At 41.4% G+C, this 20,744-nt stretch overlaps 1 protein-coding gene across 1 annotated transcript; it reads right to left on the reverse strand.

Annotated features, from left to right (window-relative positions):
- Window positions 1-637: 637 nt before the first annotated feature.
- LOC131932061 (QRFP-like peptide receptor) lies at window positions 638-18,117 on the reverse strand. The gene is made up of 7 exons (XM_059288930.1): window positions 17,905-18,117; window positions 8,851-8,953; window positions 5,865-5,965; window positions 4,753-4,881; window positions 2,968-3,252; window positions 1,615-1,796; window positions 638-682 (listed from the first exon to the last, which is right to left on the reverse strand). Exons 1-7 carry the CDS (start codon window positions 18,115-18,117, stop codon window positions 649-651), a joined length of 1,047 nt encoding a protein of 348 aa, XP_059144913.1. The 3' UTR covers window positions 638-648.
- Window positions 18,118-20,744: the final 2,627 nt, after the last annotated feature.

Here is a 20,744-nt window from a genome sequence, read left to right on the forward strand (position 1 = left end):
CGTTCTTAATTTTTAGTGTTGAAGGGGATCGAGATTTATCTGCCAGTAGGTTTGAACTCGAGACTTTGTTCGAATTTTTCAACCATGAGTTTTTTGCCGACTCGACCACGTCTCCAACACAATTAAGCGTTACGTGTCAACTGGTTATGCGCCATTGAGGCCATTGACTCCGATTTCAGCCTGCTTTTCTTTTTGGATTTGCTTCCATAGCCTTCGTCCAACCAAGAACAAACTACAAGGCAGCAGTTGTTTGATTTTGGAGTTGTCTCTCCTAGAAGAGTGGCTGTCCCCAGCTAACGAGCCTCATCTGCCCGAGTATGATAGCAATACTGTCTGATTGTATTGCTGTCTGGCTGTAGAGCTGTCTAATTGTATGGCTGTAAAGCTATGATTGCATGGCTTTACACCTGTGTCTCTGCGAATATGTCTATTGTGCTGAGTATTTTCCGTTTTGCTGTCTGTATCGCTGTCTAACCATAAGGCAGCATGACCTTGCAGTTGTATGGCTGCATGGCTGTATGGCTGTAGAGCTGCCTAGCTGCATGGCTGGCTGGATGTATAAGAAATGCCTGCCTGTGTACGACGAAACACGTCTTGAGTCGAGGAGTTAACTCCCCTGTTTGAGAGAGTTACATCTCCCTTCGTCATTTAGTGTCTTATTTTACTGGAATGACGTCTGCACCTGAAGATTATAAACACAGAAATAAATATTTAAGAATGGGGAAATGACTGATAAGAATAATTTTTAAAATGTCATGTGTTAAATTACTGCTTCCGATAAATCTTGCGTATTTAAAATTAAAACTTAAGGCGTAAGATATGACATGTTTGGTTCGTTTATTTCAATGGTTGATTTCTGACAGGGTATAAAAAGTATATCGGATGGTGTAGTCGATAGAGCTTACGTCTGTTAACACGAAAGTCTCGAGTTTGGATCTCAGACTCGAGTCTGTATGACTTCCCTGAGTCGACCCAGCTCTTATGGGTACCTGGCTTACGTTGGGTAATAAAAAATATAGTTCGGAAAAGTGCTAACCACATCATCCTTTTGTAAGCCGAGGTCACTTCTTTCTTCTTCTGCGTTCTTAATTTTTAGTGTTTGAAGAGATTCCCTCCAACACAATTAAGTTTACTAGTCAACTGGTTATGCGCCATTGGACTTCGATTTCAGCCTGCTTTTCTTTTTGGATTTGCTTACATAGTCTTTGTCCAACCAAGAACAAACTACAAGGCAGCAGGTGTTTGATTTTGGAGTTGTCTCTCCTAGAAGAGTGGCTGTCCCCAGCTAACGAGCCTCATCTGTCCGAGGGTTCGAAATGGAGACTTTTCGGTTTAGCATCCATGAGATTTACGGAAAAGACCACGCCGAACCCCCTTTAAGCTCAATAATACAGACGAACTCTACTTCATCTACCCTATGTGTCTTTTGGGCACGAACTTGAAAAGCGAAGAAAACATAAAAAACATGGCTAAATTTTACAATCTCTAAACACAACAGTAGACTATTTTAACTCTATCGCTGTTGCATCTTTCTGTAAACACCAGTGTATGTGTATAATGACACGAAAGTAAAGAACATGTACACTGAGATAGAGGCTGAGAACCCGCGGTTACCTAGGCAACGAGAGCATGAAGGCGCGCCGGAACTTGGGCGACATCCACGCGTAGATGACCGGATTTCCGGCGCTGTTGATGTAGGTCACCATTCGGGAGAAGGACAGGAGGTTGTAGTAGGTCTCGAACCCGAGGGAGGCGAGGTCATCGTCGGTGGCGAAGGTCAGCCACATGGTCAGGATCTGAGGAGGGGGAGGGAAGAAAGTTCAGGGGGTGTGGCGAAAAGGTCATTTAGTGTAGTAAACAGAAGGTCACTAATGTAGTTAACAAAGGTCATTTGCTGTGGCGAACAGATCATTTTATGTAGTAAACAGAAGGTAATTTATGTAGTTAACAGAGAAGGTCATTTGCTATGGCAAACAGAAGGTCATTTCATGTAGTAAACAGAAGGCCATTCGCTCTTGCGAATTAGAAATCGTTCACTGTTGCGAAAGAAATGGTCAGTCGCTATGGCGAACAGAAGGTCAACCACATGGTCAGTATTTAAGGAGGAGGGGAAGAAAGGTCATTGTATGCAGTTAAAAAGGGTCATTCGATGTGGCGAACAGAATGTCATTCTCTGTGGTAAACAAAAGGTCAGTCGCAGGAAGGTAATCAGTGAAGATAAGTAATTATTTGAATTAATGAAGTCATGTAATTACGTTTATTTGTGAAGAGATGTAAAAATTATTATTTGTAAAGGGGGTAGTTGTAAATCAATAAAGGTAGAGAAGGTAGATGTAAATATTATTGTAAGGTAGGGAACTATGTAAATTTGTAAAGGGATGTAACTATGTTAATAAGTGCAGACAGGAATAAAATTTTAATCAGTGCAGGGAGATAACTAGAATAAATAATACAGGGAAACAACGATGTGAATTCGTGCAGTTTAATAAATACACTAACCAAAACAAGAAAATTATACAATTAATCAAGGGCAGGGATTTCGGTACAGCCTAAATATGTGTATGAAAATTAGCTTATAAATAGTCAGCTTTTTACAATAGTTGCTTTTGTGTGTTAAATAGCCTACTGTTGTATTGTAGACAAGGTTACCCCAATGTTGTTTTCATTATTCAGGGAAAACAAACTAAAAATAAATTTTAAATTTTAGATGAATATATTAATACCACATAATATTTGGTAAACTTTTTGCAATTTTTTTTTAATTTATAAAATAAAAAAAAATTAATTAATTAAATTAAAAATAAATTAAATAAATTAAAAAAAATAAAATATAAATTAAAAATAAATAAAAAGTGGTAATGAAGATGAAAAGTGTGACAAAAAAAAAGACAAAATTGGTGCAATGCATGTTAGAAACATAATGTTTCCATGGTAACGTGTAAAACAACATGTAACCAAACAACATACCTTGAAGGGCATGAAGCAGACGAAGAACAAGACGACAATGGCGACCATCATCTGCGCCACCTGGCGGCGGTTTCTGGCCGTGGCGTGGTGGATGCCGTTCCGGGACTCGTCGGAGTTGACGATGCCGGAAATGGAGACGTCGCCGGTGCAGCTGAGCCGGCGGAGGGTGGTGATGACGGAGGTGTAGAGGAAGAGGAGGAGAAAGAGGGGAGCCACGAACATGATGAAGAAGGTGACGACGTTGAAGATGCGGAAGTGGGTTTGTCCGGCTTCGGTGCGACACGCCTGTGGGAGGAGATGGTGTGGTTAGGTGGTGTGGTGGTGGTGTGTGATGGTGAGTGTGTGGGCGGTGGGTGTGTGGGTGGTGGGTGTGTGATAGTTGGCTTCGGTGCGACACGCCTGTGGGAGGAGATGGTGTGGTTAGGTGGTGTGGTGGTGGTGTGTGATGGTGAGTGTGTGGGCGGTGGGTGTGTGGGTGGTGGGTGTGTGATAGTTGGCTTCGGTGCGACACGCCTGTGGGAGGAGATGGTGTGGTTAGGTGGTGTGGTGGTGGTGTGTGATGGTGAGTGCGTGCTGGTTGGTGTTGATGGATGGTGTGTGATGGTAGGTGTGTGATGGTGGGTGTGTGCTGGTTGATGTTGATGGATGGTGTGTGATGGTAGGTGTGTGATGGTGGGTGTGTGCTGGTTGATGTTGATGGATGGTGTGTGATGGTAGGTGTGTGATGGTGGGTGTGTGCTGGTTGATGTTGATGGATGGTGTGTGATGGTAGGTGTGTGATGGTGGGTGTGTGCTGGTTGATGTTGATGGATGGTGTGTGGTGGTAGGTGTGTGATTGTTGGTGTGTGATGGTGGGTGTGTAGGTGGTAGGTGTGTAATGGTTGGTGTGTGATGGTTGGTGTGTGATGGTGGTAGGTGTGTGATGGTAGGTGTGTGATGGTTGGTGTGTGATTTTTTTGGTGTGATGGTTGGTGTGTGATGGTTGGTGTGTGATGGTTTGTGTTTGATGGTTTGTGTGTGATGGTTGGTGTGTGATGGTTTGTGTGTGATGGTTGGTGTGTGAAGGTTGGTGTTTGATGGTTGGTGTGTGATAGTTGATGTGTGATGGTTGTTGTGTGACGGTTGGTGTGTGGGTGGTAGGTGTGTTATGGTTGGTGTGATGGTTGGTGTGTGATGGTTGGTGTGTGATGGTTTGTGTGATGGTTTGTGTGATGGTGGTAGGTGTGTGATAGTTGGTGTGTGATGGTTGGTGTGTGATACTGGTCTGTTTTTGTTCATGATCAGTGTCTTCACTGTCAGTGTGTTATTGGGACTGTTAGATAGTGTTTTCTAAAACGTTGTAATGAGTAAAATCATTCATACAAACTCTGCTCAATAAACATGTAAAAAAAAGCTAAGTATGATCAAAATTTGGTTATGATTTTATATAAATATACTTGAGACTTAATATGTGTATACCTATTATGTTATTAGGCACTTTGTAAAAATAAAAATAAATCTAACCCTTTTTGCACAGGAAAGACCATGGGGCTAACGAAGTAGAGTTCACATGTTTCTGGGATAGTATGATCAGCAAGTATTCCCAGAAATCTTTACTTCCCTTAACGTAAATCATGTACCCATCACAGTTGTGTGAACTCACTATAGACTCTGATCTCGAGACTTTTGGGTTAGCACCCGTGTGCACAACATCTGACCACGCCGTTCCATTTTACATTATAAACATACTTAGAGATTACGTATTTTTCTTAATTATTTCGACCAAAAGATAATGAGTTCACTGACCTCTTTGGCGCCATCCTGATGTTGCTCCAGATTCAGGTGGGTCAGGAAAATAAATGGAATGGCCAGGAAACACGACAAGGTCCATGCAGGTATGATAAGCAGACAGGTGTGGGACGGGCAGATCTGAGTCTGGGGGTGGGGAACAATTCTTTAGGGTGGCATGTGAGTGTTTCGTTCAGGAAAAGTTTACCACCGGTGGGTGGATGAGTTCGTAAATATTTACCGTGGGTGGGCTGGTGGGTTGGTGGGTGAGGATTTGGTGGATGGGTGGATGGATGAGTGGATGAGTGGGTGGGTGGGGATGTGATGGGTGGTGAATAGGTGGGTCGTTGGAAGTGTAATATGTGGGTTGGTAGGTGGATGGGTTGGGGATTTGGTAGGTGGATAAGGAATTGGGGATTATGTGGGTGTATTTGAGGCTGGCTGGGTGATTGGGTGTGTGAGTGGAGATGCAATTTTAAACTGCCATTGTAATCGAAACAGGGTTTGGCTGGCTATATTCGATGGGCCCGAGAAATTAAATACAATCATAGATCACTTTTTTTAAGCGTTGCTTTCAAGCACGGGGTATTCTATTCGTATTACTTTAATCTTTGCACTCTATAAAAAAGATGGAGTGGGATCTGCTACACGCATGATAGTAGCAAAAAGATGTAGCATATGGTATTTCTTACACTGGTGTTACCAGCCGTTAAGATCTATACCTATTTTATTTTTTAATTGCCTAATTATTAACCGCAGCCCACTAACAGCACACTAACCACGATTCACAGAACGCAGCCCACTAACCACAGCCCACTGACCACCCATTAACCGTGGCCCACTGACCACCCACTAACCGTGGCCCACTAACCACGGCCCACAAATCCCAGCCCACTAACCACAGCCTACTGACCACCCATTAACCGTGGCCCACTGACCACCCACTAACCGTGGCCCACTAACCACGGCCCACAAATCCCAGCCCACTAACCACGGCCTACTGACCACCCACTAACCGTGGCACACTAATCGTGGCCCACTGACCATTCACTGACCACCCACTAACCGTGGCACACTAACCGTGGCCCACTGACCATTCACTGACCACCCACTAACCGTGGCCCACTGACCTGAGGCCGGCACAGGATGAAGTATCGATCAAACCCAATCAACAGCAGGGTCAGCACTGAAGCATGGAGAGTCCAGTGTTCCAGGAATGGTACCATCTTGCCTGTGGATCAACACGCACAGTTAGACAACAAGGGGGTGGTGAGGGTGGCGTTAGTCGGTTTGGGGAGGGAGCTAGCTGAGGGGGGGGGAGTAGCTGGGTAGGAGGAAGGGGTATTAGCTTGGGGGTAGATGGGTGGTGGGAGGTGGGAGGTGGGAGGTGGGAGGGAGTGCTAGCTGGGGGGGGGGGAGCTGGGTGGTGGGAGGGGGTGGGAGGGGGTGCTAGCTGGGGGGTAGCTGGTTGGTGGGAGGGGGTGGGAGGGGGTGCTAGCTGGAGGGTAGCTGGTTGGTGGGAGGGGGTGGGAGGGGGTGCTAGCTGGAGGGTAGCTGGTTGGTGGGAGGGGGTGGGAGGGGGTGGGAGGGGGTGCTAGCTGGAGGGTAGCTGGTTGGTGGGAGGGGGTGGGAGGGGGTGCTAGCTGGGGGGGGGGGGGTAGCTGGGTGGTGGGAGGGGGTGGGAGGGGGGTGCTAGCTGGAGGGTAGCTGGTTGGTGGGAGGGGGTGGGAGGGGGTGCTAGCTGGAGGGTAGCTGGTTGGTGGGAGGGGGTGGGAGGGGGTGGGAGGGGGTGCTAGCTGGAGGGTAGCTGGTTGGTGGGAGGGGGTGGGAGGGGGTGCTAGCTGGGGGGGGGGGGGGGGTAGCTGGGTGGTGGGAGGGGGTGGGAGGGGGTGCTAGCTGGAAAGTAGCTGGTTGGTGGGAGGGGGTGGGAGGGGGTGCTAGCTGGGGGGGGGGGGGGGGTAGCTGGGTGGTGGGAGGGGGTGGGAGGGGGTGCTAGCTGGAGGGTAGCTGGGTGGTGGGAGGGGGTGCTAGCTGGGGGGGGTAGCTGGGGGGGGGGGGTAGCTGGGTGGTGGGAGGGGGTGGGAGGGGGTGCTAGCTGGAGGGTAGCTGGGTGGTGGGAGGGGGTGCTAGCTGGGGGGGGTAGCTGGGTGGTGGGAGGGGGTGCTATCTGTGGGGGGTAGCAGGGGCAGGGGCTCTCAAGACGCTAAAATAAAGATTTGATGACTTCTATTTTAATACAGGAGACGGCGAGATCGAATGATAGAGTCTATGACTGCTAACCCGAAAGTTTCGAGTTCGGATCCCGGGCTCCTGTCTGTAGTACGTTCCCGAGTCCTCCCAGCTCAGATGGGTACCCGACACACGTTAGGGAAACAAAGGCGGCTGGGTATAGTACTATCCATAGTACACCCTCGTATGCCAATGTCGTTTAAGTAGACAAACTCTAATTCGTCTTCTTTAAGTGTTTTGTTCACACACGGGGAAATATTGTGACAAAGATTATAAAAAATATCTTGTCTCTGCACTTTATAAAAGATTTGTCAAATTATTAAGTGAAATTGATTTACATCCTAAAACTATGGAAAGAATTAGACCAATATACCATACACTACAATAATGCATGTTTCTAAATATGACACGATCGATAGGACTTTATATGCCTGATGATTAGGGCAAGTCATTCTATTATGAAATCGCAGACGAGCATACCCGGATCATTTAATATAAATCGGATATTTCTTCAGGCGTACACTTTTTCATCATCCTGAAATTTTCTAAATTTGGTTTCAATTCACAAAATTGAAACAAAGTCATTATTTTTTTAAGTTAGGATCTTTATACGGTTTTTCGAGTTTCTTTCAGTCATCTCTCTTGGGACATTGCCCCACCCCTCCCCATTAACTCGTCCACTTCGCTCCGCCCCGGACAAAATGAAAGAGTATATTATTTGTATAGAAAATCATTGCTTTAACTTGTCCTGCTCCCTCCTTACGAAGGTTTTATAATCCCCCCTCCTAGAAGAAAAAGTCGGAAAGAAACTGTGTATTTTTTAGTTGTTTTTATTTCTGCATATGTATGTCTATGTTACCGTGTGTGAATATGTTTTATTTATTACACGGATTGGCCTAGCGGTAGAGAGCTAGACTGCTAATCCGTAAGTCGAGTTCGAATCCGGATTCAAGTCAGTAGACCATCCCTGAGTCCACCCAGCTCTTATGGGTACCTAACTCACGTTAGAGAAAATAAAAACAGCTGGGCATAGTGCTGACACTATGCCAAAGTCACAGAAACAGGGGAACTCTACTTCCCTTGTCCCATTATGGTACTCACACATACACGTGTATCAAGGCGTATGGGTACTCACACATACACGTGCATCAAGGCTTATGGGTACTCACACATACACGTTGATCAAGGCTTATAAGTGTACTCAAAGATGAAACTGCCCAGCACCCAGATACTCACACATGAAACTGCCCAGCACACAGATACTCACACATGAAACTGCCCAGCACCCAGATACTCACACATGAAACTGCCCAGCACACAGATACTCACACATGAAACTGCCCAACACCCAGATACTCACACATGAAACTGCCCAGCACACAGATACTCACACATGAAACTGCCCAGCACCCAGATACTCACACATGAAACTGCCCAGCACCCAGATACTCACACATGAAACTGCCCAACACCCAGATACTCACACATGAAACTGCCCAGCACCCAGATACTCACACATGAAACTGCCCAACACCCAGATACTCACACATGAAACTGCCCAGCACCCAGATACTCACACATGAAACTGCCCAACACCCAGATAATCACACATGAAACTGCCCAGCACCCAGATACTCACACATGAAACTGCCCAACACCCAGATAATCACATATGAAACTGCCCAGCACCCAGATACTCACACATGAAACTGCCCAGCACCCAGATAATCACACATGAAACTGCCCAACACCCAGATAATCACATATGAAACTGCCCAGCACCCAGATACTCACACATGAAACTGCCCAGCACCCAGATAATCACACATGAAACTGCCCAACACCCAGATAATCACATATGAAACTGCCCAGCACCCAGATACTCACACATGAAACTGCCCAGCACCCAGACCTCCCTCGTGTAGAACACCAACATGGCGATGGGCTGGCAGACGACCAACACCAGGAGATCCGCCACACTCAGACTGGCCTGGGAACAAAACCACGCAGGTATAGAACATTGTACATAGAACATTTTATATAGAAAATTTTATAAAAAGCAATTTATATAGAACATTTTACAGAACATTATATAGAACATATTATATAAAATATTTTATATCGAACATTTTATATAGAACTTGTATATAAAAGTTTTAATATAAAAGATTTTCTATAGAACATTTTATATAGAACATTTTATATCGAACATATTTAGAACATAAAACATACTATGTAGCACATATAAAAAAGTTAATATAGAGCATTTTCGTAAAAAATAATATTTTCTATAGAACACTTTATTTAGAAAATTTATTTAGACCATTTTATTTTTATCAAAAAAAAACACTAAATGTAGTACATATAGACATGTTTATATAGAACACTGTAAATTTAATTTTATGTATAATATTTTAAATAGAACATTTTAATTTGACATTTTATACACAACATTTTATTGTAGAATATTAGTATTAAGAACATCATAAAACCCCCATATATCTGCATATAACATTTACTTATACAACATTTAATTTAGAACGTTGTTTTCGTAATGTTTGGATCCTACTAAATAGACAATATTTCTGTATTTAATCAATCTGTAATTTTAGAATAGAGCATTCTAAACATAGTGATACGTAAAATATTGTAATATATTTCTGCATAGAAAAACGCGTGACGGGTAATTTCTGGATGATCCCAATGTTGATTCAGCATTCAACTAACATTTGATATTAGTGTAGGCGATACGTATGAGACGGCAGGATTTCTCAGGGAAATCTTAAAACACCCCTAGAATGTATATCCTATTTCCCCACAGATTTTCTTTTTCTAGCGTCGTATTTCGATGAGCCAAACATTTTTTCTCTGATAAAAATACATTGTTTTACGTCACATTTCTTACATTCATCAGTTTGCTTTCGATACATACGTGCAACGATTTCACAACGCCCCGCCCCCAGTTCATGTGACACGACAGCTTCGGGTTTAACTTAAAAATAAATGACGTCATATGATTCATAAGACGCTACAAAACTATATACAGACATCATTAGTGACGTCAGAATACGCCCCCACCCTCCACGCTTATCCCCTTTGTTGACCTAATTTCATTATGTTTCCCAACTTCACAGACATTTAACTGTATCTCTAATTAGAATATGGTCGAATTGTTAAGCGTTAGTTTGCGTTAGAATACGCCCCCCCCCCCACCCACCATGTTTATCCCCTCTGTTGACCTAATTCCACCCAGCTTTCAGATCTCACAGACAATCAACTGTGTCTCTAATTAGAGCATGGTCAAATGGTAGAGCGTTCGACTGCTAACCCGAAATTTTCGAGTTCGTGTCCGTGGCAAGAGTCGTAGCTCGTCCCTGAGTCCACCCAGCTCTAACGGGTACCTGACCTACTTTAGGGAAAGTAAAAGCGGCTGGGCATAGTGCTGACTTTACTATCTATTCATATGCCAAGTTCACATAAACTGGTGAACTACTTCAACTGCCCCTAGAGCCTTCAGGTTCGAAAGGGTAATTTACTAATTAGAATAATGAGCCCTTCTTGTCATCTTGCCTCATAGACGACGTGGTACGCTAATTACCTAAAACAGTTAGAAGACGAGTAAGTACATGAAAAAAAAAATCTTAAAATAATTTTTTTTTTTTAATATTGTCACTCCAACATTCAAGAAAAACGAAAATCTATATGTGACGTTAAATATAGACTATTTTATATTATACTAATTAATTTTAATTACTTAGAGTAGGCTAATTAGACGGACGAAGCGAAGTAACGTTAGTGTAACGAATCACTAGGGAAACAAAGATAAAAGATTTTGAAGAACACACATTATTACATGCAAAAGAAAATATATAGAAATAACATGATGTGAAAACAAAATACAGCCCCAAACTTACTTCCTTTGTCAGATACATACATCAAACACAACGCTATCTAAATTAAACTTTCAATGTTCCAACGCCCATTTATTTTTCTTACCAATTTCCGCCTGTTCAATGTTTGAACTGACATTCAATATGCATATAAGAGAGGAAACAAACAAAAAAATCCCAACAGGATATAATAATATACTGTGATCCCTATGCAATAACAGTAGGACAAATCTCGTTCCATGTGAATTTACGTCATATGTCGTTCGTCTGTTACAGCTCTTGTCAAACTTGATGGGATCCCATACCACACCCACCCACCTCCCTTTTCAAAAACACTTCCTTTCTACTAAGCTCTGAATTTTAGCTCAAAAAAAACAATAAAGAAATAAATGTTGAAGTTAAACAGAAAGTTAAGAATGTAGTCAATTAAAAGCTAAATCTGCCCTTTCTCTATTGGCCGATCTACCCCCACCCACTCCATACGTCCACCTAACCCCCACCCCCTGCATACGTCGACCTGACCCCACCCCCTTCATACGTCCCCTCCATACGTCCACCTGACCCCCACCCCTACCAGATAACCAAGGTCATCAGGAAACCATACGATCTAATTTGAAAACTAAATTATGTTTTAACATTACCATTGTATTACAAGCTCAATATGTCGCAGTCTCACAATACGAGAAGAAAATAAAATGAAACACCTCAAAGATAATGTCATAAAATTGTAAGGAGAACAACTTTCATCTAATTTAGTAAATGAAACTAAGACAATTACTGTTGCATTAATATTAAACGGTTTTTTAAAAGCGTTCTACTTTTTCAAAAATTGTTCCAGTCTTATTAAACATTTGATCATAAAACTTCATGTTTCATTTTGTAAACGAAATAGTATAATTTTAAAAATGTTTATGCGATCATTCTTTTTAGCCTCTTCTTGAAAAATTTCCATTTAACCATTTGATAAACTTTACATTTACGTCTTATTTTCTATCCAAATTCGTTAATGTCTTGATCTTCAATTTCCATACCCCTGACCTTACACAAACCCACACCCCTCCCGTCAACCAGCTCCATACCCCCCCCCATTCCTCCCCTCACCACACCTAGCCCCTCCCTTCACCCAGTCTCACCCCCATCACCCAGTCACTCACCCCTCACCGAACACCAAACCCCCTCCTCATACCCAGCTTTTACCACTACCACCATTACCCCCCCCCCCCCCCCCCCCCAAGACTGATTTTTTCCATTGAGAAATACCCAGACTTAACTGACAATAAAACGTCACTCAGTTATTTCCCGTTTGTTCTCCATTTTTTTTTATTTTTATATTTGTAATCTAGGAGCGGAAATTCTTCCCCCACAAGCAAGAAATCCGTTTCAACTTGTGATGCACCTTATGGTTCATTAACTCCGACATCCGCCTGTTTTACTTTCTAGATTTCTTTCTACAACGTTTTTCCACCAAAGATCAAACTATAAGGAAGTCATTATTTGATTTTGGAGTTGTCTTTCCTAGATGGGTTGCTGTCCTTGGCTAACGAGCCTCATCTGCCCCGGGGGGGGGGGGGGGGGGGTCTAAACTTGGGACTTAAGTCCGGAAGAACTCCAGGCTGTTGGGTCAGCAGTCGTGTTTCTAATACCCGACCACGTCTTAATATTAACAGAGAATAAAACGCCATATCACAGCACTAGACCTTTAATCACTATCTGATAAAGGGTCGGACTATAAAAAATGTCAAATATCCACTTAATATAACGAACATTAGCAGCGTGCTTATGTAGACTTCGAGTAACTGTATTAGTGAGCGGTGAAGGAGGGGGTGGGGGTGATGTGTAGCTTTTCTTTCTTTACGGACTTCACCGGTGTCTCCTGAGTTTTTTATAGGCATCTCCAAGCTACCCCCCCCCCTAAATGTCTACTGCTCCCCCCCCCCCTAAGAAAAACGAATGGAATTTATATACAAAATATATAAACAGTGTCGCCCCCCCCCCCCGCCGGAAATTTTAGTCTGTCCTCCCCCACCCTCCTCCCCGAAAATTTCAAATCCCACCCCCCTCCCCCACCCCCGGGAGATCAAAGTCTGGAAGAAACACTGGGTTTCTCCCGGTCGATTCTTTTTAGCTACACATATACTGTACATTAATCAACGGGTAATTTATCCCCCCCCCCTTCCCCCCCCCCCCCCAAACACTCATCTGTAGATCAGTTCAACGCTTTAGCTATATACTGTGAGAAACATTAATAAAACGGCTTTCATAAAATATATACTCGAAATTTCATACTCTCTGGAAGATCTAAATGCCAACCCCCCCCCCACCCAAAAAAAAAGAACTCTGTAGATCTGTTCAACGCTTTAGCATTATACTGTGAAAAAAAAATCAATAAAATGGCTTTCATATAAATTTACTCGAAATATTTCAAACCCTCTGTATTAATAGACATATTTTTCCACGAATGTTTGACAAACATTTCTGGAAGATCTATGCCCAACACACCCCCCCCCGCCCCTTCTTCCCAACTACCGAATCGATCAGGGTGTGTGTAAGCTAGTAACGTATCAGATACGTCAAGTTAACGGGCTATTGTTTAACAAAGTCAAACACCACTATTTGAACACTAGGCTAACTGCATCACATACTAAATCACAGATCACCCACGCAGTTCTCGCCCTTTGTAATGGCACCAAGGAAAATATCGAAGCCAGACATCATAATGAGATACCATCTATCACTGTCTTTTTTTTTTTCCTTTCCTGAACCCACATATAGAGTTACTTCCCTTTTTTAAAACCATTTTCTTACTTCCCTTTAAATGTCAACATACTAGGCTGCCTATGTTAAAAGTCATGAAGGGTGATTAGTCCTAAGTATAACCTCTATGTTGATAATCAAGGGAACTAATGAACTCACTAATACGGGACTATTGAAAAAAAATTGTAATGACTTTTAAGAAGGAAAATAAATTGTGTACGTAAGTATAAGACGGTTCAGTTCAAAGCGGGTATTTCAAATTGGCTATTTGCACATAGTCTGAGATTGAGATAAGAAATACAAAATTGAGAGTGTATGTGGGGGGGGGGGGGGGGGGAGGGGGCAGTGTACTTGACACAAAAAGGTCATAGGGTCTGTATTTGAACGTAAGGCAGCGGTCTCACCCTCCCCCCTTCAATCCCCACCCCATTCCCTCCCCCCTCTAAAAAATCGCCCTACCCTCTCTCCCTCCCCTTTCGCCCTCCCCTCCCTCCCTCCCTACCGTGTTAACATAACGTGGCGTGTACCCAGAAAAAAAAAATCCGGGTTAAATTAACAAATGATAATCTCTTACATCTGTCTCTTTTTAGTCCACCCAGGTTAAATGTAATGACTTTAAGTACCCCTAACCTATAATTATTTAAAACACGAATGTGAAAATTGAAGCAGCATCATCCTGATAGAAAAGAAAAAAATCTAAAAAAATGTACTTGAGAATAATGTACTTAAAATGTTTTATAAAAAAAAACGACACTCATTAAACTTTTAGAACTCATGATCCGTCACAATTTTCAAAAATAATTTGAAATGTAAGCAGATGTTTACTTTGTCCTAACGTATCAAAAAAAAATTCTATAAGTGTATTTTTTTGAGAACAATGTAGATAGAACACTACTTTTTAAATTACTACATACAGTGCTTCAATCACATTTTTTCTCCGCGGAAGGACATATAAATTGGTCTCTAAATTCCATTTCTATAAGGGACAGGAGGAGTGGGGGTAGGGGGGGGGGGGTAGAAGTAATGCCTGAAAAGCTGCCTGAAAGAAACACTAGCTGTATAATGACACACATCAATAACTTTAGAATCCGTGACCTCTCGCTTTTTAAAATATCAAATTCAAATCTTTAATTAGGGGGAGGTTAAGTGGGTTCGTGCTGGTTGCCTTTGTATGGGATTGCTAAGTACGTTGGTGGTGTTTTGGTTTGTATATGAATGCTTAAGTATGTTCATTTTCTTCTTTCTTCCTTCTTCGTTCTTAATTTTTAGTGGTGGAAGGGATCGAGCCTTATCTGCCAGAGGATTTGAACTCGAGACTTTTTTCGAATTTATCAACCATGAGCTTTTGCCGACTCGACCACGCCTCCATCACAATTAAGGATTACGTGTAAACTGGTTATAGGCCATTGACTCCGATTTCAGCCTGCTTTTCTTTTTGGATTTGCTTCCATAGCCTTTGTCCAACCAAGAACAAACAACAAGGCAGGGGTTGTTTGATTTTGGAGTTGTCTTTCCTAGCAGAGTAGCTGTCCCCAGCTAACGAACCTCATCTGCCCGGGGGTTCGAACTCGAGACTTTTCGGTTTAGCAACCATAAGCTTTACCGACTCGACCACGCCGACACCCTATGTTCATTTTGATTAGGTGTGTGTGTGGGTAGTTAGGTTTGTGATGTGTGTGATTTGGATTGTGTGTGTGTGTGGGTGGTTAAGTATGCTCGTGTTGATTATGTACGTGTGTGGTGGTTATGCTCGTGTTGGTTAGGTATGTGTGTGGGTAGTTAGGTTTGTGATGTGTGTGATTAGGATTGTGTGTGTGGGTGGTTAAGTGTGCCCGTGTTGATTATGTACGTGTGTGGTGGTTATGCTTGTGTTGGTTAAGTATGTGTGTGGGTAGTTAGGTTTGTGATGTGTGTGATTAGGATTGGGATGTGTTGGGCTAAGGTTGCGACATGGATTGTTTGTTTTGGTAGTATCCGACTACTGATAAAGATCCACACTTCAAAAGAGTGCAATAATCGATTAAATGTATCTAAAAAAAACTAATTTGATAAAATAACTAGGTAAAATAATACCAGTTATATTGTCTCTTTCATTTCAATTTTCCCCAAGATACAAATTAAGAACGTGTTGAAAACTTCCACTGGTTTCATATGCTAATATATATTTCCTCTTGAAAGAGAATAGTTGATTGCCACATTGTACTTAAAATGTAAATTGCTTGATTGATCTTGTAATTTGCGATAGCTCCTCTTTGATTCGACAATGTTGATCGCTCCGAATTGGCTGTTATACTCTTTGTATATTCTCTTTGTTATTCTGATTTGTTCTGGTTTGTTTTTAGTTGTTTTAAATTGAATATATCCTCCAAAACAATTTATTAATACGCTGATTCAAGATTTGAACCTGTTTGTCCATCTGGCTAGGCTTCCGTCTAATGTTTCCAATCCGCAAGGCCGCAGTTAATTTGTAGTTTGTCTTTTCTAGATGGGTTGCTTCCTCTAAATAACGTGGGGGTACGAACTCAGGACATTTGGTGTTAGTAAGCATGTGCTATCCATCCCGATCACAATATCCACTAGTCCCCATTCTATTTGATTCCCTAAATATTGTGTCTCCTTCTCCGTTCTTAAAGGTATGTTGGAAGTGATTTCCTCCAATAAATTGAGTATTACGAGTCAACTTGCCATGTGCCATTTAGGCCGTTGACTCCAATTTCAGCCTGCTTTTCTTTTTAGATTTAATTCCTTAGCCTTTGTCCATCAAAGAACAAACTACAAGGAAGCAGTTGTTTGATTTTGGAGTTGTCTCTCCTAGAAGAGTGGCTGTTTCCAGCTGTCGAGCCTCATATGCCTGGGGTTTCGAAGTCTGGACCTTACGGTTTATCGACTCGACCATACCGACCCTTATATATATATATATATATATATATATATATATATATATATATATATATATATATATATATATATATATATATATATATATATATATATATATAAAATTGGCAACTTGTCCTTATTTTCTTGCCGTAGATATCGACGTGAGCCACGTGACTATTACGTTGTCTTTAGACACCCTAACGGAACCAGACCGAGCTTTAGACGAAATGGGAGTGACCCCCGTCTGAAGCTTAACCTTAACTTAATCTTAATCCAGTCCAGTCGTTGAACCAGAAGACTTCACCAAAAACTTTTTTTAAACAACAAAAACCTGTGATTCTAAAAAAAATTCAGACGTTTTTTTATATATAAAATATAAACAACAAATTATCCAAAGAGGGCTGGGGTCATATTGACCCCATGGTACCAGGGCAGACGTAACTTCCCCTAACCACAAACCTAACTTGCGAGTAGCTGCAAATCAGATTCAACATCATTCAACTGCCGACAGCAGGTCAAAGTTCAATGACCGTCGACATGCACTGCTTGGCTTTATTAATGCAATAGGATATTGTGTTGTGTGTTCACAAACAAGGCAAGGACAGGGTGTGGATTGAACAAGTGCTGTGGTGGATGTCTCGGGTCGTGTTCATGTGTTCATATGTTCATGTGTTCATGTGTTCATAAGTTCATGTGTTCATCAAGGCTAGAAAAGTGTCCAACAGTGCATCCGGCGGAGTTACCAATCTGACCTAACAGTTGTGTTTTTTTTTCTGATCTTGGTGGGTGTTGTGAAGGGGTGGGGGTGATGGTCGATTTTTACGTTCAAAATATGATACAGGGGGAGGGGCGGTGAACCTGAAGGTCTATAGGGCAATTGAAGTAGAGTTCACTTGTTTCTGTGACCTCGGCATATGAAGAGTTAGTGTGGTCAGCACTATGCCCAGCCGCCTTTACTTTCCCTAGTGTGATTTAGTACCCATCAGAGTTGGGTGGACTCAGGGACGGTCTACTGACTTGAACCCGGATTAGAACTCGAGACTTACGGGTTAGCAGTCCAGCTCTTTACCGCTAGACCACTCCGTCCCCAGGTGAGGTAGAGTTCACCTGAAAGCATAGTGCGATCGGTTTCACGCCAAGCCACCTATACTAGCACTAACGTGAGTCAGGTACCCGTTAGAGCTGGGTGGGCTCAATGACATCGCTGGACGGGAGCCAGGGATCCGAAACTTTTTGGTGAGCAGCCCAGTGTATCGAAATCTCCTCGGTTTGGAATTGAAACAACGAACAGTTTAAGAGAAACGAATATTGTGAAATAGCGAAATTAAACTAAAATGACTAACTTTTACTTATATTCATCTAGCTTTCTGCACTCTTTACAACGCCAGCTATTCACAAAATCGTCATGAATACCTACCAAGAAGTAGTTCACCCTCGTCCTCATGATTCGCATGCGCACCATCACCAGCAAGACCATGACGTTACCGATGACGCCGACAGCGAAAATGATGACATTGAGAATCGTGACGTAAGCGTACATGTAATCAGGGGGAGACAAGCTACCGACTGAGGTCGTATTGGTAGAGTTATCCTGCATTGTTTTTATCATCTGGGTCGTAGTTGGCTGCATTTTCGTCTGAAATAAAAATAAAAATTTCGAATTTCTAAAAAAATATTGTTTTTTTTTAACATCAAACGAAGTACGGTTTTATTTTTTTATTAAATCTTCAAACAAATGTATTAACTTTAATTACTTTTGGTGTCGTAATTTTAAAATGATCATTATAAAAAATACGGTTTTGGTTTTTTTTTTATTTTAATTTAATTATAAATGTGAAATTTTATCAAACATAGGATTAGATTATATAGGTGAGCTTTGATTTAAATGAAAATAGGATTTAATTATAGAGGTGAATTTAATGGTGTTAATGGTGAATAATTTTTGGTTCGAAATTAAACAGATATTAGGTGACGGCGAAAAAGCACTTTTACTTCTTTGTAATTAATGGCTACAAACAGGGATTGATATGAGTGTTTTGGTTGTAGGGTGGGAGGGGGAGGGTCGGGGGTTAAGAAGACATTGTTAGGATGATAGTTTTGTGACTAGGTGGTCGGGTGATACATCAGTAAAGATAGTTTAACAATACATGAGTTCGAATCAAGTTAGTAGTAAGAGCCTGAAGGACGTAATGTTGTTGGGTATAAAACTATTTCTAGATCATTTGTTTACAGAGAAAAAAGAGGATTTCACTCGAGTGAATCAATGGTGCGCGCGCATGTTTTTTAACAAAACGTGACAGTACTCACCTTTGCTCACACAAACACTTAAAAATTATATCAAACAAATATAAATACATTCATAATAACAAGCCTTTTATACCCTGAATATAAAATGAATAGCTTTCTTCATTTATATATTTGGTCGCTTATAAAATCCCTTACATTTTTTATCGACAAAAGCTTTTATTAAAGAAAGCAAATTAATTACATTTTTTTTTCATTTTCAGTTAATTTAAAACCTTGTTATTGTAAAGGTTTTTATGTTTGCGGGTTTTTTTTTCCAATTTTTTAGTCTTTGCTCGAAATAAAGTTGATGTTACAAAGTCTACATCATAAAAATATTTTAAAAAAAAGGAAAAGTAACTTGTGATCAGTAAAATACAGTTATCTGACCTTACAGAGTTCATGGTCGTGTATAGGGCGAGAAATCATTCATCCGTGATAGACAGTTCACCCTCGACAGCGCTCTGATCAAACCGTCGCTAGCTAGTGTTTTTTTTTTTATCTTAGCTCCCTTTTTAGTGTTGGATATAGTAATTTTTAAATTACATTGTCTCTCTAATTAGATTAAAAATTCGATACTCTTGCATTGTCATCGAAGGAGAATGTATCTGGACAGTTTGAACAAAATTGGTGCCATAGAAGTGGCCAAAATTGAGTTACAAAATTTGTCACAAACACACAAACAAACTGACGGACTTTGTGAACTAAGTAAAGAGTTTTTTCCAGGCATCTTTTCGGGAGATGAAGAAAGTCTACCCCCCTCCCCCCGAACGAAATGGAACTTATATAGAAAACATATACTTTTACCATTGCCCCCCCCCCCCCCTCGGAGAAAAAAGTCTGGAAGAAACACTGTGTACAATGGCTTGTATAATAACTTGTAATATAAACAGCCACCTACGTTTTTCATAAACCCTTGGTTGGACTATTTAGGTGATGAATTTCTGTTAAAAGTGAAATTGCTGTTCGTCCATAAAAGTGTATGTGATCGTCTGTGCTGTGTGGCATACGTTTAAAGTATGTAAATGTGTGCGTTTGTGTGTGGTTTTTTACGCGCATTTTTTCGTATGTGTATGGTTGCGTATGTTAATTCAATAGTTTTGATTATTCATGCTTTTCAAAAAAAAAAACCGAGGCGTTAGTAAATGCGCACATTAAAGAGATATTATTATTTTAAATACATTTTTGTTTGTTTTTAAAAAAATAATTAGGAAACTCTAGACGGCAGTGGACGTAATTATTATTTAAAAATAAACAAAATTACCACCTTTGTTTCTGTTTTTAGCCATGCCTACTTGACGCCTATTTTTGACGGCAAGACGTAATTGGGTTTCCGCACTTTAAGAATAGCTGATAATAGACTTTTTAAATCGATGTTTAGCAATTATTTTATTTAAAAATAAGATCTAACTTTAAAAACCAATTCCCAATTACGTTGCTACGGAATAAATCACTTTTAACTAGCGTCTATACTTGACTGAAAATTTAGTTTTAAAAATAAACAAAATGGTAAAAAAAAATAAGATATTCACGGAGTTGGCAGTTTGTGAAGAAACCTAAAAAATTGAAACGAGTTCAAATTGAGACACGTCTTTCTAACTCACACGTGAAATCCTCGTGCACGTGCGACGACTGAGCAAGGTCAATGCCATTTAATCATGGGATCATTATCTGCAGTGTTTCTTCCAGACTTTTTTCTCTGCGGGAGGGGGGGGGGGCACTTGAAATTCTCAGGGTGGGGCGGACTAAAATTTCCGGGGGGGGGGGGGGGCGGACACTGTTAAAAGTATAAATTTTCTATATAAATTTCATTTCGTTCCAAGGGGGGGGGGGGCGGTAGACTTTCTTCGACACAGCCCCCCTGAAGAGATGCCTGAAAGAAACTCTGATTATCTGTTATCCTGTGCAAGCAAACTTTGACGGCAATGATTATGTTTATTTATTTATTTTTAATTTTTTACAGACTATATTCAA

This window comes from Physella acuta, unplaced genomic scaffold, assembly GCF_028476545.2.
Source record: "Physella acuta isolate Inbredline_101_S28 unplaced genomic scaffold, ASM2847654v3 ptg002080l, whole genome shotgun sequence".
Taxonomy (NCBI): Eukaryota; Metazoa; Mollusca; class Gastropoda; family Physidae; genus Physella; species Physella acuta.